The sequence below is a fragment of the Apis florea genome, unplaced genomic scaffold (genome assembly GCF_048593485.1).
Source record: "Apis florea isolate Af1SG1 unplaced genomic scaffold, ASM4859348v1 contig_2291_pilon, whole genome shotgun sequence".
Lineage (NCBI taxonomy): Eukaryota > Metazoa > Arthropoda > Insecta > Hymenoptera > Apidae > Apis > Apis florea.
Window position 1 is genome coordinate 2,025,008 of NW_028256553.1, and position 18,681 is coordinate 2,043,688.

General features: G+C 36.2%; 1 protein-coding gene across 1 annotated transcript in view; it reads left to right on the forward strand.

Moving 5' to 3' along the window:
- Positions 1–18,681, forward strand: part of LOC100865223 (glutamate receptor ionotropic, kainate 2) — a 144,485-nt gene that overhangs the window by 123,536 nt on the left and 2,268 nt on the right. Inside the window, exons 13-19 of the mRNA XM_086903407.1 lie at positions 1,298–1,477; positions 1,823–1,960; positions 6,358–6,555; positions 8,127–8,352; positions 10,477–10,641; positions 14,758–14,858; positions 16,123–16,330. Of these exons, the coding sequence (XP_086759533.1) occupies positions 1,298–1,477; positions 1,823–1,960; positions 6,358–6,555; positions 8,127–8,352; positions 10,477–10,641; positions 14,758–14,858; positions 16,123–16,330 (1,216 nt within the window). The remainder of the gene's footprint in view (positions 1–1,297; positions 1,478–1,822; positions 1,961–6,357; positions 6,556–8,126; positions 8,353–10,476; positions 10,642–14,757; positions 14,859–16,122; positions 16,331–18,681) is intronic.

Here is an 18,681-nt window from a genome sequence, read left to right on the forward strand (position 1 = left end):
CCTTCGACTCTTGACGAGGAGAGTTTGTGGAATCTTTAGAGATCTGATGAATTGACTCTTTCGATTCTTGAGAAGTGAATATTTGTGGTTTTCTGTAACACAATATATATCTTTTTTTTTTCTTTTTTTTTAGTAAATCTGAAAGATCTTAGTTATAAGTTATAGATTTAGTTTATTGTTTATTCTTAAATGAAAAAAGAAAGACAAATTTAATTGAGGAAACTTGAAAGGGTTGAAAGAGTTAATATTTAATGGAATTCATAAACGTGCCTCTGGACGTTATATAAAATGGTTGAAAAAGGTAGAGGGTGATTTTATATGTAAAAATAAGATCAAATAAAATTTTTTCATTTAAGATCTTATTAAATTGAAATTTTTCAAGTAGAAATTTGGCAAATTCTCAATTGGAAAATACAGAGAGGAGCGAAAAATGTAGAATGAAATTTGTTCATTTAAAATCTAATATTCGAGAAAATTGAATTTGGAAATTCATCAAATACAAGATTGCACGTAGTGCACGCATATCGAATCTCGATTATCTCGAAAACGGGAACGATAAAATTTTATTCTACGAAATTTTTATTTTATTTTCGCATTTAGAATTTTTTTCTTTTCTCCTTGTACACATAGAATCACTCTCTTGTTCTTACCATCCTGTTTCTAACACACTTTACGTAGAGAACTCACTGTATCCTCTATTTCCTTTCAAACGTTCTTCGTCTAAATCGTAAGCAGAGCATAAAAAAAAAACAAAGAAAAAAGAAATCAGAAGCTGTCGCGTCTGGAAACAGATTGTCGTCGCCGTGGTTCCACTCATCGCAATCTCATTCGTAACAATCGGCGCGAGACGAGCCGCAAATCGCGAGTTCCAAATCCTCGTATCGCTATCGCAATCGAAAACGCGATGATTCGCGTTCCACTTTTGTTCGATGGCTGGAACCAGGAAAGAAGAAAGAGAGGAAACGGAAGGATAAAGAAACTCGTCTAACGGTTGAACTTCAACGCCGTGTACCACCGAAACCGGCTATTGTGCTCGGTGGTTGCTGACAGGCAAGAAGAATAGACTACGGAATCCGTGATTTCAACGAGAGATAAAGGATCCGTCTTGCGCGCGCCATTCAAAAAACTGGCAAAGGAAAGCACGAAACTGTTATCCTCGGCAAGTTGATTTGCATGGAAAAAAGCGAGGGGAGAAATTCGAGGTGGAGGAGAAAATGGATTGGGTTTTTTCCCTGAAAAATCGAGAGATCAGGGATTTGGGGGATCAGTAATCCGGAAATACGTGTAATTGCTGCAGGTTTCCGCTCGAACGCCATCGAGGCTGTTCTCGTTCATGAATCCTCTCGCCGTGGAGATTTGGTTATCCATGCTGGGCGCTTACGTGATGGTCTCCCTAACGATTTGGATAGTGGCGAGATTCTCGCCTTACGAGTGGGTGGAACCCACACCCTGCCCGAGCTGCAAATGCCCGCTACAGGTAGGCTCTCGTCGAGTGGTGCTAATCGATCGTGCAATTGAATTCTCGATGACACGGTGAAAAGGTGTCGTGAACGGATCCATTGTTTCTATTTTTTTTAAATTACTTGGAAAAAGTAGTTTTCAAGTTTTTTTAAAAATTTTGAATGAAAAAAAAAATTGTACCCAATTTTTGCGATCGTTTCGAATTATCGACACCGCGATATTATTGAAAATGTTTGAAAATTGTGAAAGATTCACGATCCTTGGACCCGTATTGTTAATAATTGGGCTAGCTGCATACGGATAGCTTGTGTAATTGTCCTTGAAATTTCGCACCACTTGGCGGGGGTCCCAATGTGATCAGGGTGGTCACGTGAGCGCGTTGGATCCTGACAGCGACGACATTCCTCTGCTGAGGACGGTCAACGAGTTCACCCTGGCCAACAGCTTCTGGTTTACGGTCGGCACGCTTATGCAACAGGGCAGCGACCTCAACCCCAAGGTAAACGTGTCATCACAGAGTCCGGCAGCCAATTACTTAAACAAGTGATGCGCTTCGAAGTTTACAATGTTTGGAAACTCGTTGGACATCTGTCGCAATTATATGTGTGTGTAGGAAAAAATGTGTATCGTAAAAATTTTACCATTTTTACACAGGAACGATTTATGATAATATCGAAAATCAAGGAATGAAAATACTCGAAGTGATTGATTGTTAAAATATGGAGAGATGAATATATTTTTTTTTCTGTTGCATCGATTTACATGATTAATATTATAAACAAATTTAATCGTCAATCTTGAATAAAATTCTGTAAAAATTCTGAATGGCACATTCTTATCTGTAAATATATGTATCCCATTATGTTTTATCGCGTTGAAAAATCTATTTTAGCATGCAAATGAAATTTTTCGGATAGACGAAACCAATTTCATCAGGAAAGTTTAAACAAAGTATTACTATATAATATTACATAAATTGTAATAATTTTGGCATATTTTCTATATGCCAGTTTCAATATTTTAATATTTTTTTAAACTCATAGAAATTCGCGGTCTGGTGATTTTATTAAACCTATACATAATTTAATTTAAAATTAAATAAAAATTACAATGTCTTTTTCGAGGAAAGGCCAATGGTGTTACGAAGCTATAAACTAACTTATGCCATTACAGTAACGACATTATCCAAAGTAAGGGCGATCGTTTTAAACGAACTCGTGAAATTCACGATATTGTCATAAAATGTGACAGACTCGTAACTATGGCTTGATCATGGAAAATTTAATCCATTTTATTTGCGAAACAATCATATTTCTTTTCATTATTCTATAAAGAAGATTTCAAGATTGTTGTCGAATTGGAAAACAGAGAGTTTGGAATTTCGATGTTTCATTAATTTTTCAAGAATCTTTTCGAGAATTAGGAAAGTAATCTTACTTCCAAGAAACTGTAGCAACACGATCCAAATCGTAAAATGCGATGGACGGAAATCCAACGAGTTTTCTATATTCGAGAAAACGACGTATAAACCGTGGAAATCGTTTCGAGCACCATATGGGTACATCGTGCACAATCTGAAAAAAACACAACAAGATGAGGAAATCTTATCAGATATATTCACTTAGATAATTCGTAGATAAAATTGGAGAATTTTCACTATTGTATTTGTCTGGTATCCCTTCGAAATATCAAATTTCACGTGGAAAAATAAAAAGAAAAATATGCATTCAGTCATTCTAAATATGCACGATTGGAAAATATTTCAGGAAGCAATTCAATACGTAAAAACGAATAAAAAAAGGATAAACAAGTGTATTTGTTTATTTAAAGAAATATTTATCTCATATTTCAATATTTCCACTATTATCAATACCTTTTGATACTATTCAAATTTACACACACATTTTTTACCATTCAATATTTCATCGTGTTTAACATTTACCTTTCGATATTTTCAATATTGTCATCTCTCATATTCACAACACAACGATATATCGCGAAGATATGATAAACAAAAAAAAAAAATAATACTTTAAAAATATCGTGCAACATTTATTCTCACGAATTTTCTTTTCACTTTATTATACGTTCCTGAAATATTTCCCTTTCGTCACATCCCTGTATCGCTCCAAATATCGAAAGAAAATCTTACATAGACGAAAGATCTTCATCAAGTAGCATAAAATAGAATAGCATCGCCACTCTCAAATCAAATTAATTGCATTATAGAAATCTCGATAGAGAACGATCGTATCGAGAGATCGCATGTCACCCCTGCATGCACATGACAAAAGCCAAGCACCTTTGCATTTCATTCGTCTCATTTTCGCCACATCTCGTTTCTCTTCGATTTCTGTTTCTCGAACAACCGAGAAGATCCACTTAGAATCGATTTCTTCTTTTCAAAAGAAGATCTTTTCCAAAGATCGACTTGCGCGCTCAAGAAAATTCTTCTTAGCGTTCACAATCGAAACATTTTTACACGTGCAACCATGATGGCGTAAAATTCAACGATAAAACTTCTCTGCTCGAGATTTTTCCCGAGAAATCTCGGTGAATTTTCGTGGTCCCGTTTCTATCTCGTGCACGAAATCTTGCTACTCAACAAGATGCGTAAATAGAGACAGAACGATCCATGAAAACCGAAAAACAAAATCCTTCTGTTTCATATTCGCCGCCGTTGTGGACGGCCGGAAATTGTGCCCATTTAACGCGTTAACTGCCCCGTCCGGCGATAAAAATAAACCGGGACACAAATGAAACTGCATGTAATCGGAATTTATGAAGTTACACTCTGTAAGGTTGAAATGCTTTATAGGGCGTAAATTGAAATTTTCATTCGATGCAATAAAGATATGTATGATTTATGATGCTGTGGACACCGTTTCAATGGACATCTGGTATAACAGAGTTATTCCAGAACGAAACGAATATACAGTTGTAATACACGATTAATTTCATGAAATTCATTCTTGGCGCGCATTCCATTCTTTCGTTACTTTTCACGAGTAAAATATTATAGGCTGTTTAATTGATAATGCGTTTAGAAAATGTGCTTCACTTCAAATCTCGATCTTCGATTCTTACCACTTTCCACATATGAAACTGTAAGCAAATAATTTTCAAATTATATTCATAGCGAGGAATTTAAAGTTTTCTTTTTTTTTTATTATTATTATTTTTCACAAATATTATGCATTTTACAACTCCTTTGATTTCCAATTTTTGAACGAATAAAACTACAAGGAAGGAGAATTTCGTTCTCTGGTAATACGTTTATCATAAATTTTTCTTACGTCTCGCAGCAGGCGTAAGTGTTAATGTTTTGTTACGAGAATACACTTGCACGACATATGGTGGTAGCCGGCTCTGATGGCATGTGTGTACATGCGGGGTTGTCGTTGCGAAATTCGCGAAGAATGGCGATTCTACGACTCGAAGAATCCCAGATATCCGGGTAAAGAGCTGGGGATTCGAGAGTGCTGTGAAAAATACAGAGAGAAAATAGCGAGGAAACGAGGGTTGCGCAAAAATATCGCTTGAAACTTATCGTTCGAGAGAGATTTTCCGGGTCGTATCGGGCTATGATACACGCGCGAAAAAGGAAATAGAGCAACATAATCCTCGATTCGTGGCATATTTGCCTTGACACGAGAGTCTGACGATATGAACAAATATCAAAGAGACGGGCAATTCCTTTTCTGCAGTAGTACCGGGTGCACTGAAAACATAGATATGTATACGGTTAATTCTAAAAATTGGATTTTTCTTCTTAGAGCAAAAGAATTAAGAGTAAAGCAATAAGATTAATTAATTAAAAAAGTATCGATACCTTAAAACGAAATTTATTTCGAAATATGAAAATTCTTATTTTAATAAAAATCTGTGTACATTAGTATTTGTAATTCTTCTTTAAATCATTATATTCTAACGTATACACATAGAAAGTCTCATTAAAAGGAGAATTTTCATTGGTCGTTAAATCACGCGTGAAGATTTTTTTTCTTTTTATTCATAAAATATACCAAGATGTGTCAAATGCTAAACTCTTGTGATCAGTTCTATCCTTACTTCATTATTTTTCTCGCGATAACGTCAAAGGGTGTTCATAAATATATCGTTTCGCTCCTTCTCCTCGAGACTGTACCACTCAACGTCTGAGAAAGGCGAAGGTATTTTATCATCCACTCGTAGGATGTATGGCAATTTGAACAACGCCATTCGTTTCGTGGATAAAGAGAGGGATGATGGAATTATTCGGAAATGTCTCGAGCCGATAATCGCTTCCGTGATCGACTTGCCTCCACGGCTAATGGATCGAAATATGCCATTAACGGGTTGAAGGGTAGGGTGCAAATGAGACCGCATATTGCATTCTTTAGGCGGGACGTAGTGGAGGTGCTCTTAAATCGTCTCCCGACCTCGATGCTCCACTGACGTGGTTTCAATTGATCGTCGAGGCTTTTCATGGGCTTCCAACCACGAAGATGCGATATCAGGTCGATATTCGCAAGAAAACTGACGTGAACCCCTTTCGATAGTATGCTTGATCCTCTTGATTATACCGTGTTACGTTCCACGAATTTTTAATATTTTATCTGAAACAATAATAGCGAAGTATGTTTTAGGAAAAGTATTTTTACAAAAGTTGATGGTTTTAATAGTTCATCTGCGGATAGTAGAGATCATACGAAGGTGGCTTTCTCTCTTTGGATTATATAATTTTTAAAAAATAAAATCTTCTAAATATTGAACAGAATTCAGGAATAAACCTCGTTTCGAATAAAAATGAAGAAAATTCTAATTTTCATCAGGCCGAACGATCTTTGAGAAGGAATTGCTCGTTAAAGTGTATCGTTTTCCTTTAATGAAAAGGTGTCCATCCATAATTATCAGGCAACCAGTACGAGAATAGTTGGTGGAATTTGGTGGTTCTTCACATTGATCATCATCTCATCTTACACGGCAAATCTGGCTGCGTTCCTCACCGTCGAGAGGATGATCACGCCGATCGAGAACGCAGCTGACCTCGCTGAACAAACGCAAATCTCGTATGGAACGTTAGAGGGTGGAAGTACAATGACGTTTTTCAGGGTAAATATCTGAAATTTCATTACATTAATATATTATTATATACGATCGATAATATTGTCAATATTTTTTGATATTAATTCAATATCATCTGGATGAGTACAATAAGAATTATAAGATTTAGGGGAAGAGTACGAGACAAGCTGCAATCTGGACGGTGAAGCAAAATAATAAAACTTTTTGTGTTAAAACTTGGTTAAGTTGAAAAAGTTAATCTCGAAAAATGGTGTAATACTACACCATTGGTGTGTACAAACTAAGAATATTTTCAGGATATTCTTTTTTAGAGAAAATACTGAATAAAGTAAAAAAAAATTGAAGCTATTTTAAACTTACATCAGAAATTAGAATATATATTTTGTAATTTTAACTATCAAATTAAACTATCAGATCAAAGTTCACAGATATTTCCATATTTCTATGAATTAATCCATACTCTTTGAACTAATAAAACAATAGGTTACTGGATTAAATTTTAGAAAAAAAAGAATATAAGATTAGAACTATTAATAATTAGCAAAATTATCTTATTTATAATCGTATGAATAAACTAATCCACTTTGAACGATCAAAATGCAAATTCATTAATATCAATAATTAACGTTTTGATACTGCGTGGCCATTGACAATCGTTTTATTAAACACAATGATTTTCATTCGATTCATGTCTTACGAATAATTCCCACAGATCCTGCTCGCGAAATATTAAAACCATAAAGCTACGGATCGTAATCGGCACAAATTCGGCTAATTATCGTAGTTTTCACATCGAAAGGTATCGAAATCCGTTCAATGTCTGCCGTTTAATGCAAACTTTTAACGTTATTAAATTTTGGAACGGCATTTCACCGACGTTCAGCTATTCCTATAGTATTAATACCGCGTTATTGAAACAACCCATCCCCGCTATTACAGATTTATTCTCAGAACGAGGTGGAGTTCGTTATTGCTGAACTCGTTCCACCAGTTTACGGACAATTGGAAAATTGAAGGAAAATTCGAGAGCGCACCCTTTGTTCCCTCCTCACTGTTTCTCACGTGAATTTACAACAATCCGATTGAAAAATATATAAATATACGAATATATATCTGAACGAAGGAGATTGGTTATTGTGTTTGATTAATTCGAAATTAAATTCCTTTTGATCGATTTCAATTGAAATTCGAGTTCGATGCTTACAAAATGATAAAAGGAAGGAATATATTACAGAAAATGGGGATTGCATTCAAAGGTCTTTGATAATCGATCAAATTTGTAGTTACACTATGTATAATCGGAAAAGTAATATGATTAAAATATAGGTATATTTATAGAACGTTCTATTTTTATTCGTTTATCGATCCCTTGTATTGTCGATATATCGCTCCAAATTTATATTTTCCATTTATAACAATTTTCTTTCGTTTCTCAAGAGATATGAAAGATAGATTGAAAGGATGAGGATGAAATAATAAGAATAGATTCTTCGATAATGCGACAAAAATCAGAACGATACATTTTTTCTTTTTCTTTCTTTTAATTCTATCACATTTAAATAAAGATATTTTTCCTAAAAAGTGTATTAACGCGATAGGACTCGAAGATCGGTATATACAAGAAGATGTGGGAGTTCATGGAATCGAAATCGCCTTCGGTTTTCGTGAAAAGCTACGAAGATGGTGTGAAAAGGGTGCTCGAGGGTGACTACGCTTTCCTGATGGAGTCGACAATGCTCGACTATGCTGTACAACGAGATTGCAATCTCACGCAAATCGGGGGCCTGTTGGACAGCAAAGGCTATGGAATTGCCACTCCGAAAGGTAATTTCGAAAAACAATTGGTATCTGTTCCCATTGTTCTATCCTTTCCAATCATCCTTCTGTATTAAGATACAAATCCATTTGAGAGTATCTTTCTTCCAAAGATCTCTTAGTTTTCTTTCTACCGCAATAATTATTCAACTCAAGATTACGTATGAATTTTTTTTCCATCCGACAAAGATCCTTCTCCATCCCTTACATCCGTTCATTCATTTTCATCATATTCACAACAGTTTTTATTTCATTCGAACATAAAATCGCGAAATTTTTCCATTGCATCCATTTTGATAGGTGCACTGTGAATAAATTTCTCCAGATCGTATCGATCGATTGGTTCCTCCAAACATCGAATCGTTTCAACCCTAGCTAGCTCGAGGCAGCTCTAGCGCGGTTCGCAAGAAAACTTCAGCCTCGAAATAAACGCATAAATATTGTTCACTGTTAATATTTCTTGCGAGGAGTTTGGAAACGCGAAAATTCGCGCGAGAATTTAGTGCCAAGAAACGGGGAAAGAAAAACGCGGAACTGTACCGCCGGCAAACATCATAAAGTTCGCGGATTTGTGGCTCATTTGGGGTTGAAATCGCGGAAGGCAGCTACGGAAGAAGAGAGAAAAAAAAAAAAAAGAAACACGATCCGTCCGTCGTTTTCCCTCGTGAATTCGAGCGAACTTCTTTGCTTCCGCGGTCCTCCAATGTAGAAGCTTAATTAACGAGTCGAGACGACACCGAAGCGAGAAGTTTTAAATCCGCGTAATTCGGCTTCTTCTTGACGGGCAAGAACGAGATGAAAGTTTGGAGAGAGTTATGGCCGGAGGTTCGAGGCCGAGCAATTTTCTTAATTGGACTAACGTGTCTGTGTTTCAACTTTGAGTTTCGAGCTCCATATACTGATGACGCGATTGTTTCTAATAACGAAGTTTCGAATAATCGAAATTGCACAGCAAAAATTATTGCGATAATGCTCGATTAACGACGTACTTTGTCGAGATATTAGTAGATAACGTCATTGTGTAGAACTGTTGTATTAAAAGTTTGACTTTCATTATTCATAATTTTTGTTTTATTATTCCATTTTATTTTTTTATCGAGATTTAATTTTCAATCAGACGAGAAACAAACGAAACTCGGACAATGTGTGAAAAGATTATTATAAAAATGATATTAATATTTTTTCCGGTAGCAATAAATATTACACGATCGTTGTGTTTATCTTTTTGATATTCGTTATTATAAGACAGAAGCGGATGGATGTCACGTAACCCCTTCTATGTTTTAACGAACGAATGTTAAAAAAATGGACGTAACGAATGTAACATTCATTTTTTTTTGACGCTCGTGTGACGGCCTGTCGCAAAATCAGAACCGGAACACGTCAGTTATTCTAGATGTTTTGAAGAATTATTGGTGGTTTCTTCCATTTGTTTTATTGGCTCGTGAAAAAAGAGACAGAGAGAGAGAGAGACGTTTTTATTAATTAGAAAATTTAATTGTATTAAATGCAATGACTGAAATCACGTATATATATTTCTTGTTATTTTATTATTTATTTTATCATTTTTGTAGTTCGAACGTACATTTATATTATATTTATATCCTCCCTCTCTCGTGATTTCTTGTCATGAAACAAAAGTTTAACGATATCAAATTAAATATATTTAATTTCATTATTCATTATTTAATTTCGAACAACAAAATAACTACGAAATCGATTCTAACTCTCTTATATGTTAAGAAAATCAATTCTAATTTATTATAGCCTTTAAGCGTTGTCCTTAATTACCCAATTAGTCTAAATCTTTTTGACAAAGAAGATACTTGTCCAAAATTATTTTATACCACGTTTGACGTACAATCTCCTCTCTGTACATCTGTCACGCGTCGAAAATCGCCAAGTTTTTCGCGAGCATTGCTATGAAAACCAAGCATTTTTTTTCTACTCTGAGGCAGAGAGAGAAAGAGAGAGTGATTCAAATAACTGGGTCTCGTAAGACGCCTCGAGGACGTAAAAAGGACGAGCAATTTCACCTTTCCTCGAGACGTTGCCCAGCAGAAGACGTAAAGCGTTTCAAAGACGAGAAAGATCGTAGGAATTCGTGACTTAACGAAGCCGTTTTATATGCAGGCTCGCCCTGGAGGGATAAAATATCTCTGGCGATTTTGGAGCTACAGGAGAAGGGTGTGATACAGATTCTGTACGATAAGTGGTGGAAGAACACCGGGGACGTGTGCAACAGGGACGAGAAGAGCAAGGAGAGCAAGGCGAACGCGTTGGGAGTCGAAAATATCGGTGAGCCCTCAATTTTTCTTTCATGGTCGATGAGAAGGATAACATTGTCCCTAGCTAGTGTAAATTTATTACTAGATTGAAACACGATGAGAATCTTATCCGAGGTACACAGACAAAGATCGGGCGAAGAATTGAAATTTTTAATTTAAAATTTTGGCGATGAAAAGATTTTAATTTTTTTCTCTGGTTAAGAATAATGAATGAAGAAAACAATGGAATAACTTTTTATGAGAAATAATTGATAATATAATAGATAAAAGATATCAAACAAATATTCAAAAATCTATAACTACGATATCAAGAAATACAAATTCATAAATTAATCATTATTAATCATTAATAATAAGCTTAATTTAAATTTTAAATGTACAATTCACTGAAATTTTCGTGATAAATAATTAATTCCGTTCAATAAATAAATACACGAAAGGATAATCTATTTTGAAATGGTCCAAATAAATTCGTTTCGCGGGAATAAATTGATAATCCACACAGCGTCAAGCAATAAATGTCGAAACAAAAATGTAATTACCGATAATAATATCAGTATATTGAATTATATACCGTTTGATTTCTCTAGCCGAAATATAAAGGTGACAATGATTTCGTGATAATCGCATATATCGAAATTGGGAATCGAAATCGATCGCGGAAGAAGTGAGTGTGAATTTTGAATGATCGAGTATCGTCGATCCAAATCATCATAATTACAATCCGTAATTTACGGGACGTAAATGAGGTCGATGGAACGTATGCAAGTGGAACAATGGCGTCGAAATCATTAGGTTCGTTCTGATCGTTCCCGCATCCCGCCCAGTGTGTAACTAACTTAATTTGGAGGCTTTGCCACGAACATGTCAGGTTACATAATGAACCACGGATGGTTTTCAATAACGGTTATAATGTTACATAATAGATAGTTTACCGAAACGTACGAGTAAAATTGACGAGATAACATCGATCGAAAGTGAAAGAACGAGGCAAAGTAGAATAGTTTTAAACAATTGATTTTGGTCATCAAAGTGATGAAAGGAAAAAAATGATGTAGACGAATTTTAAGCGTGCATTATTTATCTCGAAGTTGCGAGCAATTTAATTTTGAAACCAAGGCAATGGAAAAATTTTGAATTTACATCCAAACAATTATACTGCACTGCTCTAGAAATTCTCAACGAAAAATAACGTACATTCGTTACTTTAAATCCGAGTTTCGTTATATTGCAACATGCAAGTCAATTCGTTTAAATAATCTTGTATATATTCGTAAAGAAAAATATTCACAAGAATTGTACAGGAAAAGAAAGAAACGCTGTTATAAATTTAATTCATTGCATATACGAATTGCTTCACGCGATAAATGTAGATAAAAAAAAATAACAAAGGACTTGAAATGCTTTCAAGCTCAAAGAAATCTTGCGAGAAGTTCGTGAAGAATTTTTCTTGGATGTCCCCTTCCGTTTTTATGGAAGTCACGACAAGTTTTCCCTTTTTACTTTTTTCCCTTTTTGGCCAAGAATAGTGTTCCTTCTCTCTCTCTCTCCCTCTCTTTTTCTTTTACTTTTTGACGCTGACTTGCCTATAACTTAGGCAAGTACCAACTTCTCCAATAGTGTACTCTCGAAAACGAGAAAAAGGACGAATAATTCTCGTGAAACTCGAAAAATTACAGATGAATTCGCTTTCCATTAAATCTGTCGATTATTTGCATGATAAAAGAATAGAAGGAGAAACGAGGAAGAGACAAACATGCATTAAAAAATAAAAAATTTATACCTTGTGCATATACAATGTAGACAATGTCGACAAGATTAAAATCAGAAATTCTTGATTAATATCAATTATTCATGAACATGAATAAAAACATGATTTTTTCGTCACCATATAAATGAAGAAACATGCTACACGATAGAACGCTTGAATTTTCGTAACAAAATCTTCTTCTTCTTTTCAAAGGAGAAGTTGCAAATTTAATTCTCTTCTCGTTATTACAATCACAAGTTTTACACCAAACGAGTTACACCACTTTTCGTTCGAATGATTATACTGGAAAATTATTCGAAGTAATCACGCCGAATGCGATTCGCCGAGTAAACAATTTTCCTCTCGATTGCTCCATTACAAAATCGCGATTCTCGGGCAAGTTTTCGGTCCACGCCGGAAACTCGACCACTTTCCGACGAAGGCAAAAGTTGCCAACGCGAGACGCGCGATGGCCGGATTTTAAAACGTTGGCATTGTTTCTCGTTTTACTGCGAAATTAGTCGCGATGACAAAGGGTGGTCTGGTCTATGAAAATGGTCGAGCATGCGAGAAACTTCTCTCCTTCCGGCGAAGGATGTCGTTTAAATCACACAGTGTTGGTACACACAGTCATGCAAATGCGTATGCCCGTATATTGATTCCGATGAATCACTGCTTCTTGTTTAGCATAGAGATGAAGTTACATCATAAACATCGACAGGATTAACGCGAAAGCGGTGTTTATTCCGCGTGACGTATGGTCTTTACTGGATTTCGATGAAACAATGCTTGAACTTGTGATCATTTCGAGAATACGATGAATTTCTTATTTCTCGTGGAAAATGGAGAAAATTTAAGAAAATTTGTGTACAAAAGTGAATGGAAAATCTGTTGAGAAAATGGAGGAATTAAAAATATTGTTGGATGAAAATTTTACAAGAGAAAGGATCCAATTTAAATTTAACGATTTAAAAATGCAATTTTCTTTTTAATTCTTTTTTAGATATGTTTACGGGGTATAAATAATATGTTCCATTTTAAGTATTCTCCCTCTAGTTATATCAAAAAATATACAGAATAATAATTATTTATTATTATCTCTTTAATTTATATATTTTCAAATCATTGAACTTTAAATGCTTTCGTGGGTTTTTTATTGACAAGCAAGCAACAAGATCCGGCCCAGAATTTGCATTAATCCACCAAGTACGTCGCGAAAAGGTTAAGGAAAGGAATTTTAATGGGAAATCGTTTCACGAAACCGCGAAGCGAAGCAACATTCGAGTAAACAAAGATCGCGATACTCCGAGCAAACGATTAAACAAAAAGTTTTGCGAGTCGATTCGGAAACAAACAGACGTAGCTCTCGCCTACGATACGAAAAGTTTTAAAGCATACGTAGCAGACGGATCTCCAGTTTCACCAACGCAAGAAGAAAAAAAGAAAGAAAAAGAAAGGAAGATTCCTATAAACTAGGAGGGAAGAGAAAACTTTTCATAAAACCGGCTAATGCGATAACGAGCGATTTTATCGAATCGAAGAGACCCTCTCTCGGTAGATTTACTCCTCTTGCACGGGTATAAAGAGATGTTATATCCTTATATTCGACGTCGTTTCCACGGCGAATGTAAAAATTCGCGAAAGAATGTTTTTCACGGTGGATAGAAGGAGTTCGTAATTTGTCGAGGATGGAAAGTTTTTGGCGAGGAAACTTGCCGGGGATATCCAATATCGAGACGATGTGCAGCCGAGCAAACTGTGCGAAATGATCGGCACGAAGAATAAATTTCAACGGAGGCATTCTTATCTTCCCTTCCTCGCGGCGAATAAAATATAATGTACAACGAGCGAGGCAAAATTGTAACACGTGTGAAGAGAAACTATATCCTTCACACCGAGTAATCGATTAATCATTGCAAGTATTACTCGTGATATGTGATATTTTTCGATCCCTTTGTCACAATTTCTCCCCCTTCCATTCGATTATAATAATAATAGCTTCCTTTCCAATCTTCTTTTTTCTCTTCCTCTTCTTCTTCTTCTTCCTCTTTTCAAATTTCCATTGGATGGGATTTAGAGGGGGAGAAAAGAGCGGATGAGACAAAGAAGGTCGACGAGGGGAGAAAACGTATAAATAAATGACGTGGTATAGACGGGAAGCTAGACAGATGGATAGATAAATAGATAAATAGACAGGCGTGGAGAGGGCGTGGAGGGGTGTGAATGAGGTGTTAAAGGGTGATAGATGGGCGTTCGGATCCTGGGTGAAATTCAGTGACAGGTACATTAACCGTGAAGCGTGGGCGGGGAGGGCGAGAAGGAGCAGAGACAGCCGGCGGCGGTAAAATAATGAGCTTCCGGTTTTTCCCGTTCCAGGTGGTGTCTTTGTCGTGCTGGTTTGCGGCCTGGCTCTGGCCATCCTCGTCGCAGTCCTCGAATTCTGCTGGAACTCGAAGAAGAACGCCCAATCGGACAGGGTAAGCGAGCGAAGCATCGAGATAATTGCGCTCGCGATTCCGTGCTTCGCGTGTATGTGTTGCATGAATGTATCCTCCTCTTCGGTGCAAGGCCGTCTCACTGTGCTTTTTTTTTTCGATCGTCTCTTGTCGGCTATTCGTGCGTACTATATCGTGTGTTATATCTTTTGCTCGAGAAACAATTGCATGGATATTGTTATAACGATTATCGATTCTTCCGATCCTGTAAATTTTTGATGGAATTGATCGTTGCCGAGAAAAGAAAAGTTCCATTTATTTTGATTACGAGCGCGTTATAGCCGACTGGTCTGACCACACGCGTTCTCGTTCTACTTGTTTGTTTTAACGCGATATTCGCGGTATTAGGTTAAACATCGACAAACAGCATCGTATCAATCTGTCCAATTCATTTGTAAACAGGTGAAGCATACTTCATAAGCTTCATACATTGCAATTTTGGAAACCGTATCATATATCCCATCGCGAATTGTTGGTGAACGATTATGATACGCGAGAACGTGTGTCTAATATATAATGATAAATTTTTACCTCACGTGGTAGAAAAACTTTGAATACTTTAGAGGCATCTTGTATATATTTAATAATTTTATATTTTATAACGTTATACGTGGGGGAGAAGATATGATAATATGAAAGTTTTATTTAATCACGATGAATAACTTGGTGAATTTAGTATTATTATCATTATTTCTTATTAATTATAAATCAGAAATATAATATTCTTTATTATTGGCCGATTTCAAACACCAGATTTCATATTATCATCTCTTCTCCTATTATTCCTTAATTACATCAAGAATTATCCTCACCTCTAAAATAAATCAAAACCTTTTGCTTCACTTCAAATTAAATTCCATAAAACTCATTTCTGTTCACTTCCACCATGCATTTCACGATACATTTCCAATTAATTATCTTTCACAATTCCAAATATTTACAGTGACTTCTTCATATATATAATTTCCTTCATTACCATTAATCCATCCTGTAAAAAGGAATTAGAGACCACCCATAATCACAATTCATGCATTCACAACGAAGAAACGGCCTGGCACGCGAGAGGAATTGCATGGTATCGAGCTTGTGGTGCGATCGTTTTTCTGTATCATTTGTTGGTATTGTTGTGCCTGCTCTGCCGGTCCCTGTCCACTCATCGGCGGCGAAACAAAACGAAACAAACCAAATCAAACCAAAAAAAAACCACGCACACACACACGCACACACACAAAATCGTGGATGGCAGTCCCTGTGCGCCGAGATGGCCTCGGAATTGCGGTTCGCCATGCGGTGCGGCTCGCGGCAAAGACCAGCCGCGAAGGCGCGCAATTCCGACGCCGCGGTGCCGTGCGACCGTTGCAGCCCGCGCGCCACGAGGAGGAGAACGCGATATTGTTCCACCGGCCACGAAGAGACCACCTACATACCGAGCATCGAGATACCACGGTTAAATGGTGTAAGTCCTGTCCCTCACGACGGGCTCTCGACGATGGCCCCTCTTCGGATTCTTTCATTTTCTTCTTACCATTTTCTATTCTTGTTTCGAATGGTGTGTCTCGTGTCCAGGATGGTTCGAGAAAACTATTCGTGTAGGGCACGTACGATCATGCTGAAAAAGCATGTAGTAAATATAAGTGGAAAAAATCAATCTGTGTTTCTCGAGATACGAGATCATTTTTGCTATATCGATTTCTCTATATTTACTGTTTCGAAAATTCTAGAAAACGAATGGTTTTTTTTTGAACACTCTGTATATATATCACCGTTACACGCAGACAGTGTTGTTCCAGTCCATTGTAAAATTGTCGATTTTACAAGAGGTTCTCGACGAGGAGCCATCGTTCGAACGCGAAGTTGTGCCAGTTTCACGGTAATTCAATCGTGAAGAGAATAACGTGTAACGAGGACACGAATCGTTATTAACGAACGAACTACCAATTCGATCGGACAATTTTTATATTATTGGAATGATTCGATTACCGTGATCGAGGCACGGTCTCCATCGAGCCCTGCTAGCCTAGTGATTTTTTGCATTTCTTTCATTAAGCCTCGAGAGAAAATACGACGATAGATAGAAAAGGGAAGTATTGAAAATATATATATATTAAAATATAAATATATATATATATATATACTTTTTCGTATCGTTTTTATGTGTCTCTTTATCTAACACTCTGATATATTAAAATAACTAACTAGATTGGACTTGTTGTACGTGAAATATTTTATTTATTCGTATTTCTCTCTCTTTCTCTCTTTCTCTCTTTCTTTTTACGTGTAATTAACTATGTATTTTGCATTTTACAGCTCAAGTGTATATTATTAGTAAAAAGAGGGAGAGAGCACGAACGCTGTTTAATCACAATTGGTACAGTGTTCTCTCTCTCTCTCTCTCTCTCTCTCTCTCGCAATAAATTACGCACGCTTACATTCGACGGTAATCAGTTCGACATACGCGTTTTGTGTACGTATACGTGTATAACACTTAATTGCATGCCTCGTACTGCTGTTGAACGATTGTAACACGGTTCTTGGACGACGACGTCGCTTCAAAAGTTGTCGTTTCGACGAACGCCTCGGCCGCACACCGTTCATTGCCTCGTCTTGGATCGATCGTTTCACCGTGCATGCTCGAAAGTTTATCGAAGCTCGAAAGTGGAAGCTGAGTGAACGAACAACCGCGAGGGGAATTCGAAAACAAGGGCTATCTTGGTTTCGAGAAATATTTTTGAAATGGAACTAAACTTACGTATATCTTCTTCAAATTATTTCAAAGCAAAAGTAACTCTTGTTTTATTACAGTGTCTCATTTTATTTTGATATTTTCTCGGTGATGTTTCGGACAAAACTTGAACGGCGTCTGAAGAAAGCATTCTTTTTCATTCAACTATTTGCGTGAACGATGTTTCTTCTTCTTTCTTCTTTTAATTCGTTTCTTCTTCACAAGAAGAAATTAATTCAGCTTCAACGCGAATATATAGCTTCAACGAAAATCGATACAATTATTACGGCGTAGCGCCAAGTAACTGGCGAAATTTGATTCTAAAAATTTGAAGATGCTTGATGCAGAGGCACGGTTGGATATCCTCCCTTCATACGGTTACATCGGCGAGAGAATAGAGTGTTCGTTAAACAACGATCGGGAAGAGAACGCAGCCGTGAATGGTGCTTCTGATCGTGGCAGAAGTGATTTTTCCAGTCCACGTCACATTTTTTCGCAAACTCGTTTCCGTGAAACCGATCTACGGGATATCCTCTGACGAAGAAGCGAATTCCTTAATATTTCTTATTAAAATACACGATCGAAAAATTAAAGACACTTTTCAATCTTCTTCTTTCTCGTCTTTTTCGATTTTATTGCAAATTTTAATAACGAATCGTATATATTCCACACATACAGATTTAATAATGCGATAATATTGAAATATCTTATTATTCTTTTTACTATACGTTTGCATAAATTCTTCCCTTAAAGAATTGGAATAAAATTAAGTGATAATATTCTTTGACGGTTTAGAATTTCGTATTTCGCGAAGAGGATACAAACTGTACGAGAAATTTCACGACAAACTTCCCTCAATTATCTCCATCATTGAAGGGTATCAAAAGGTTTGACTATTCAATTTAATTAACTCGGGATGAATTATGAACGAATAATTATTACCGAACGCCAATAATCGACACAATTGTGCGTATAATATATAACAGTGTTGATTTCGTTATTTCGATTTTGAAATAAAGTTGCTCGAATTCAAATTCGAGATGAATTTTCTCGATACTCATTATTCGAGTTTAAATGGAATCA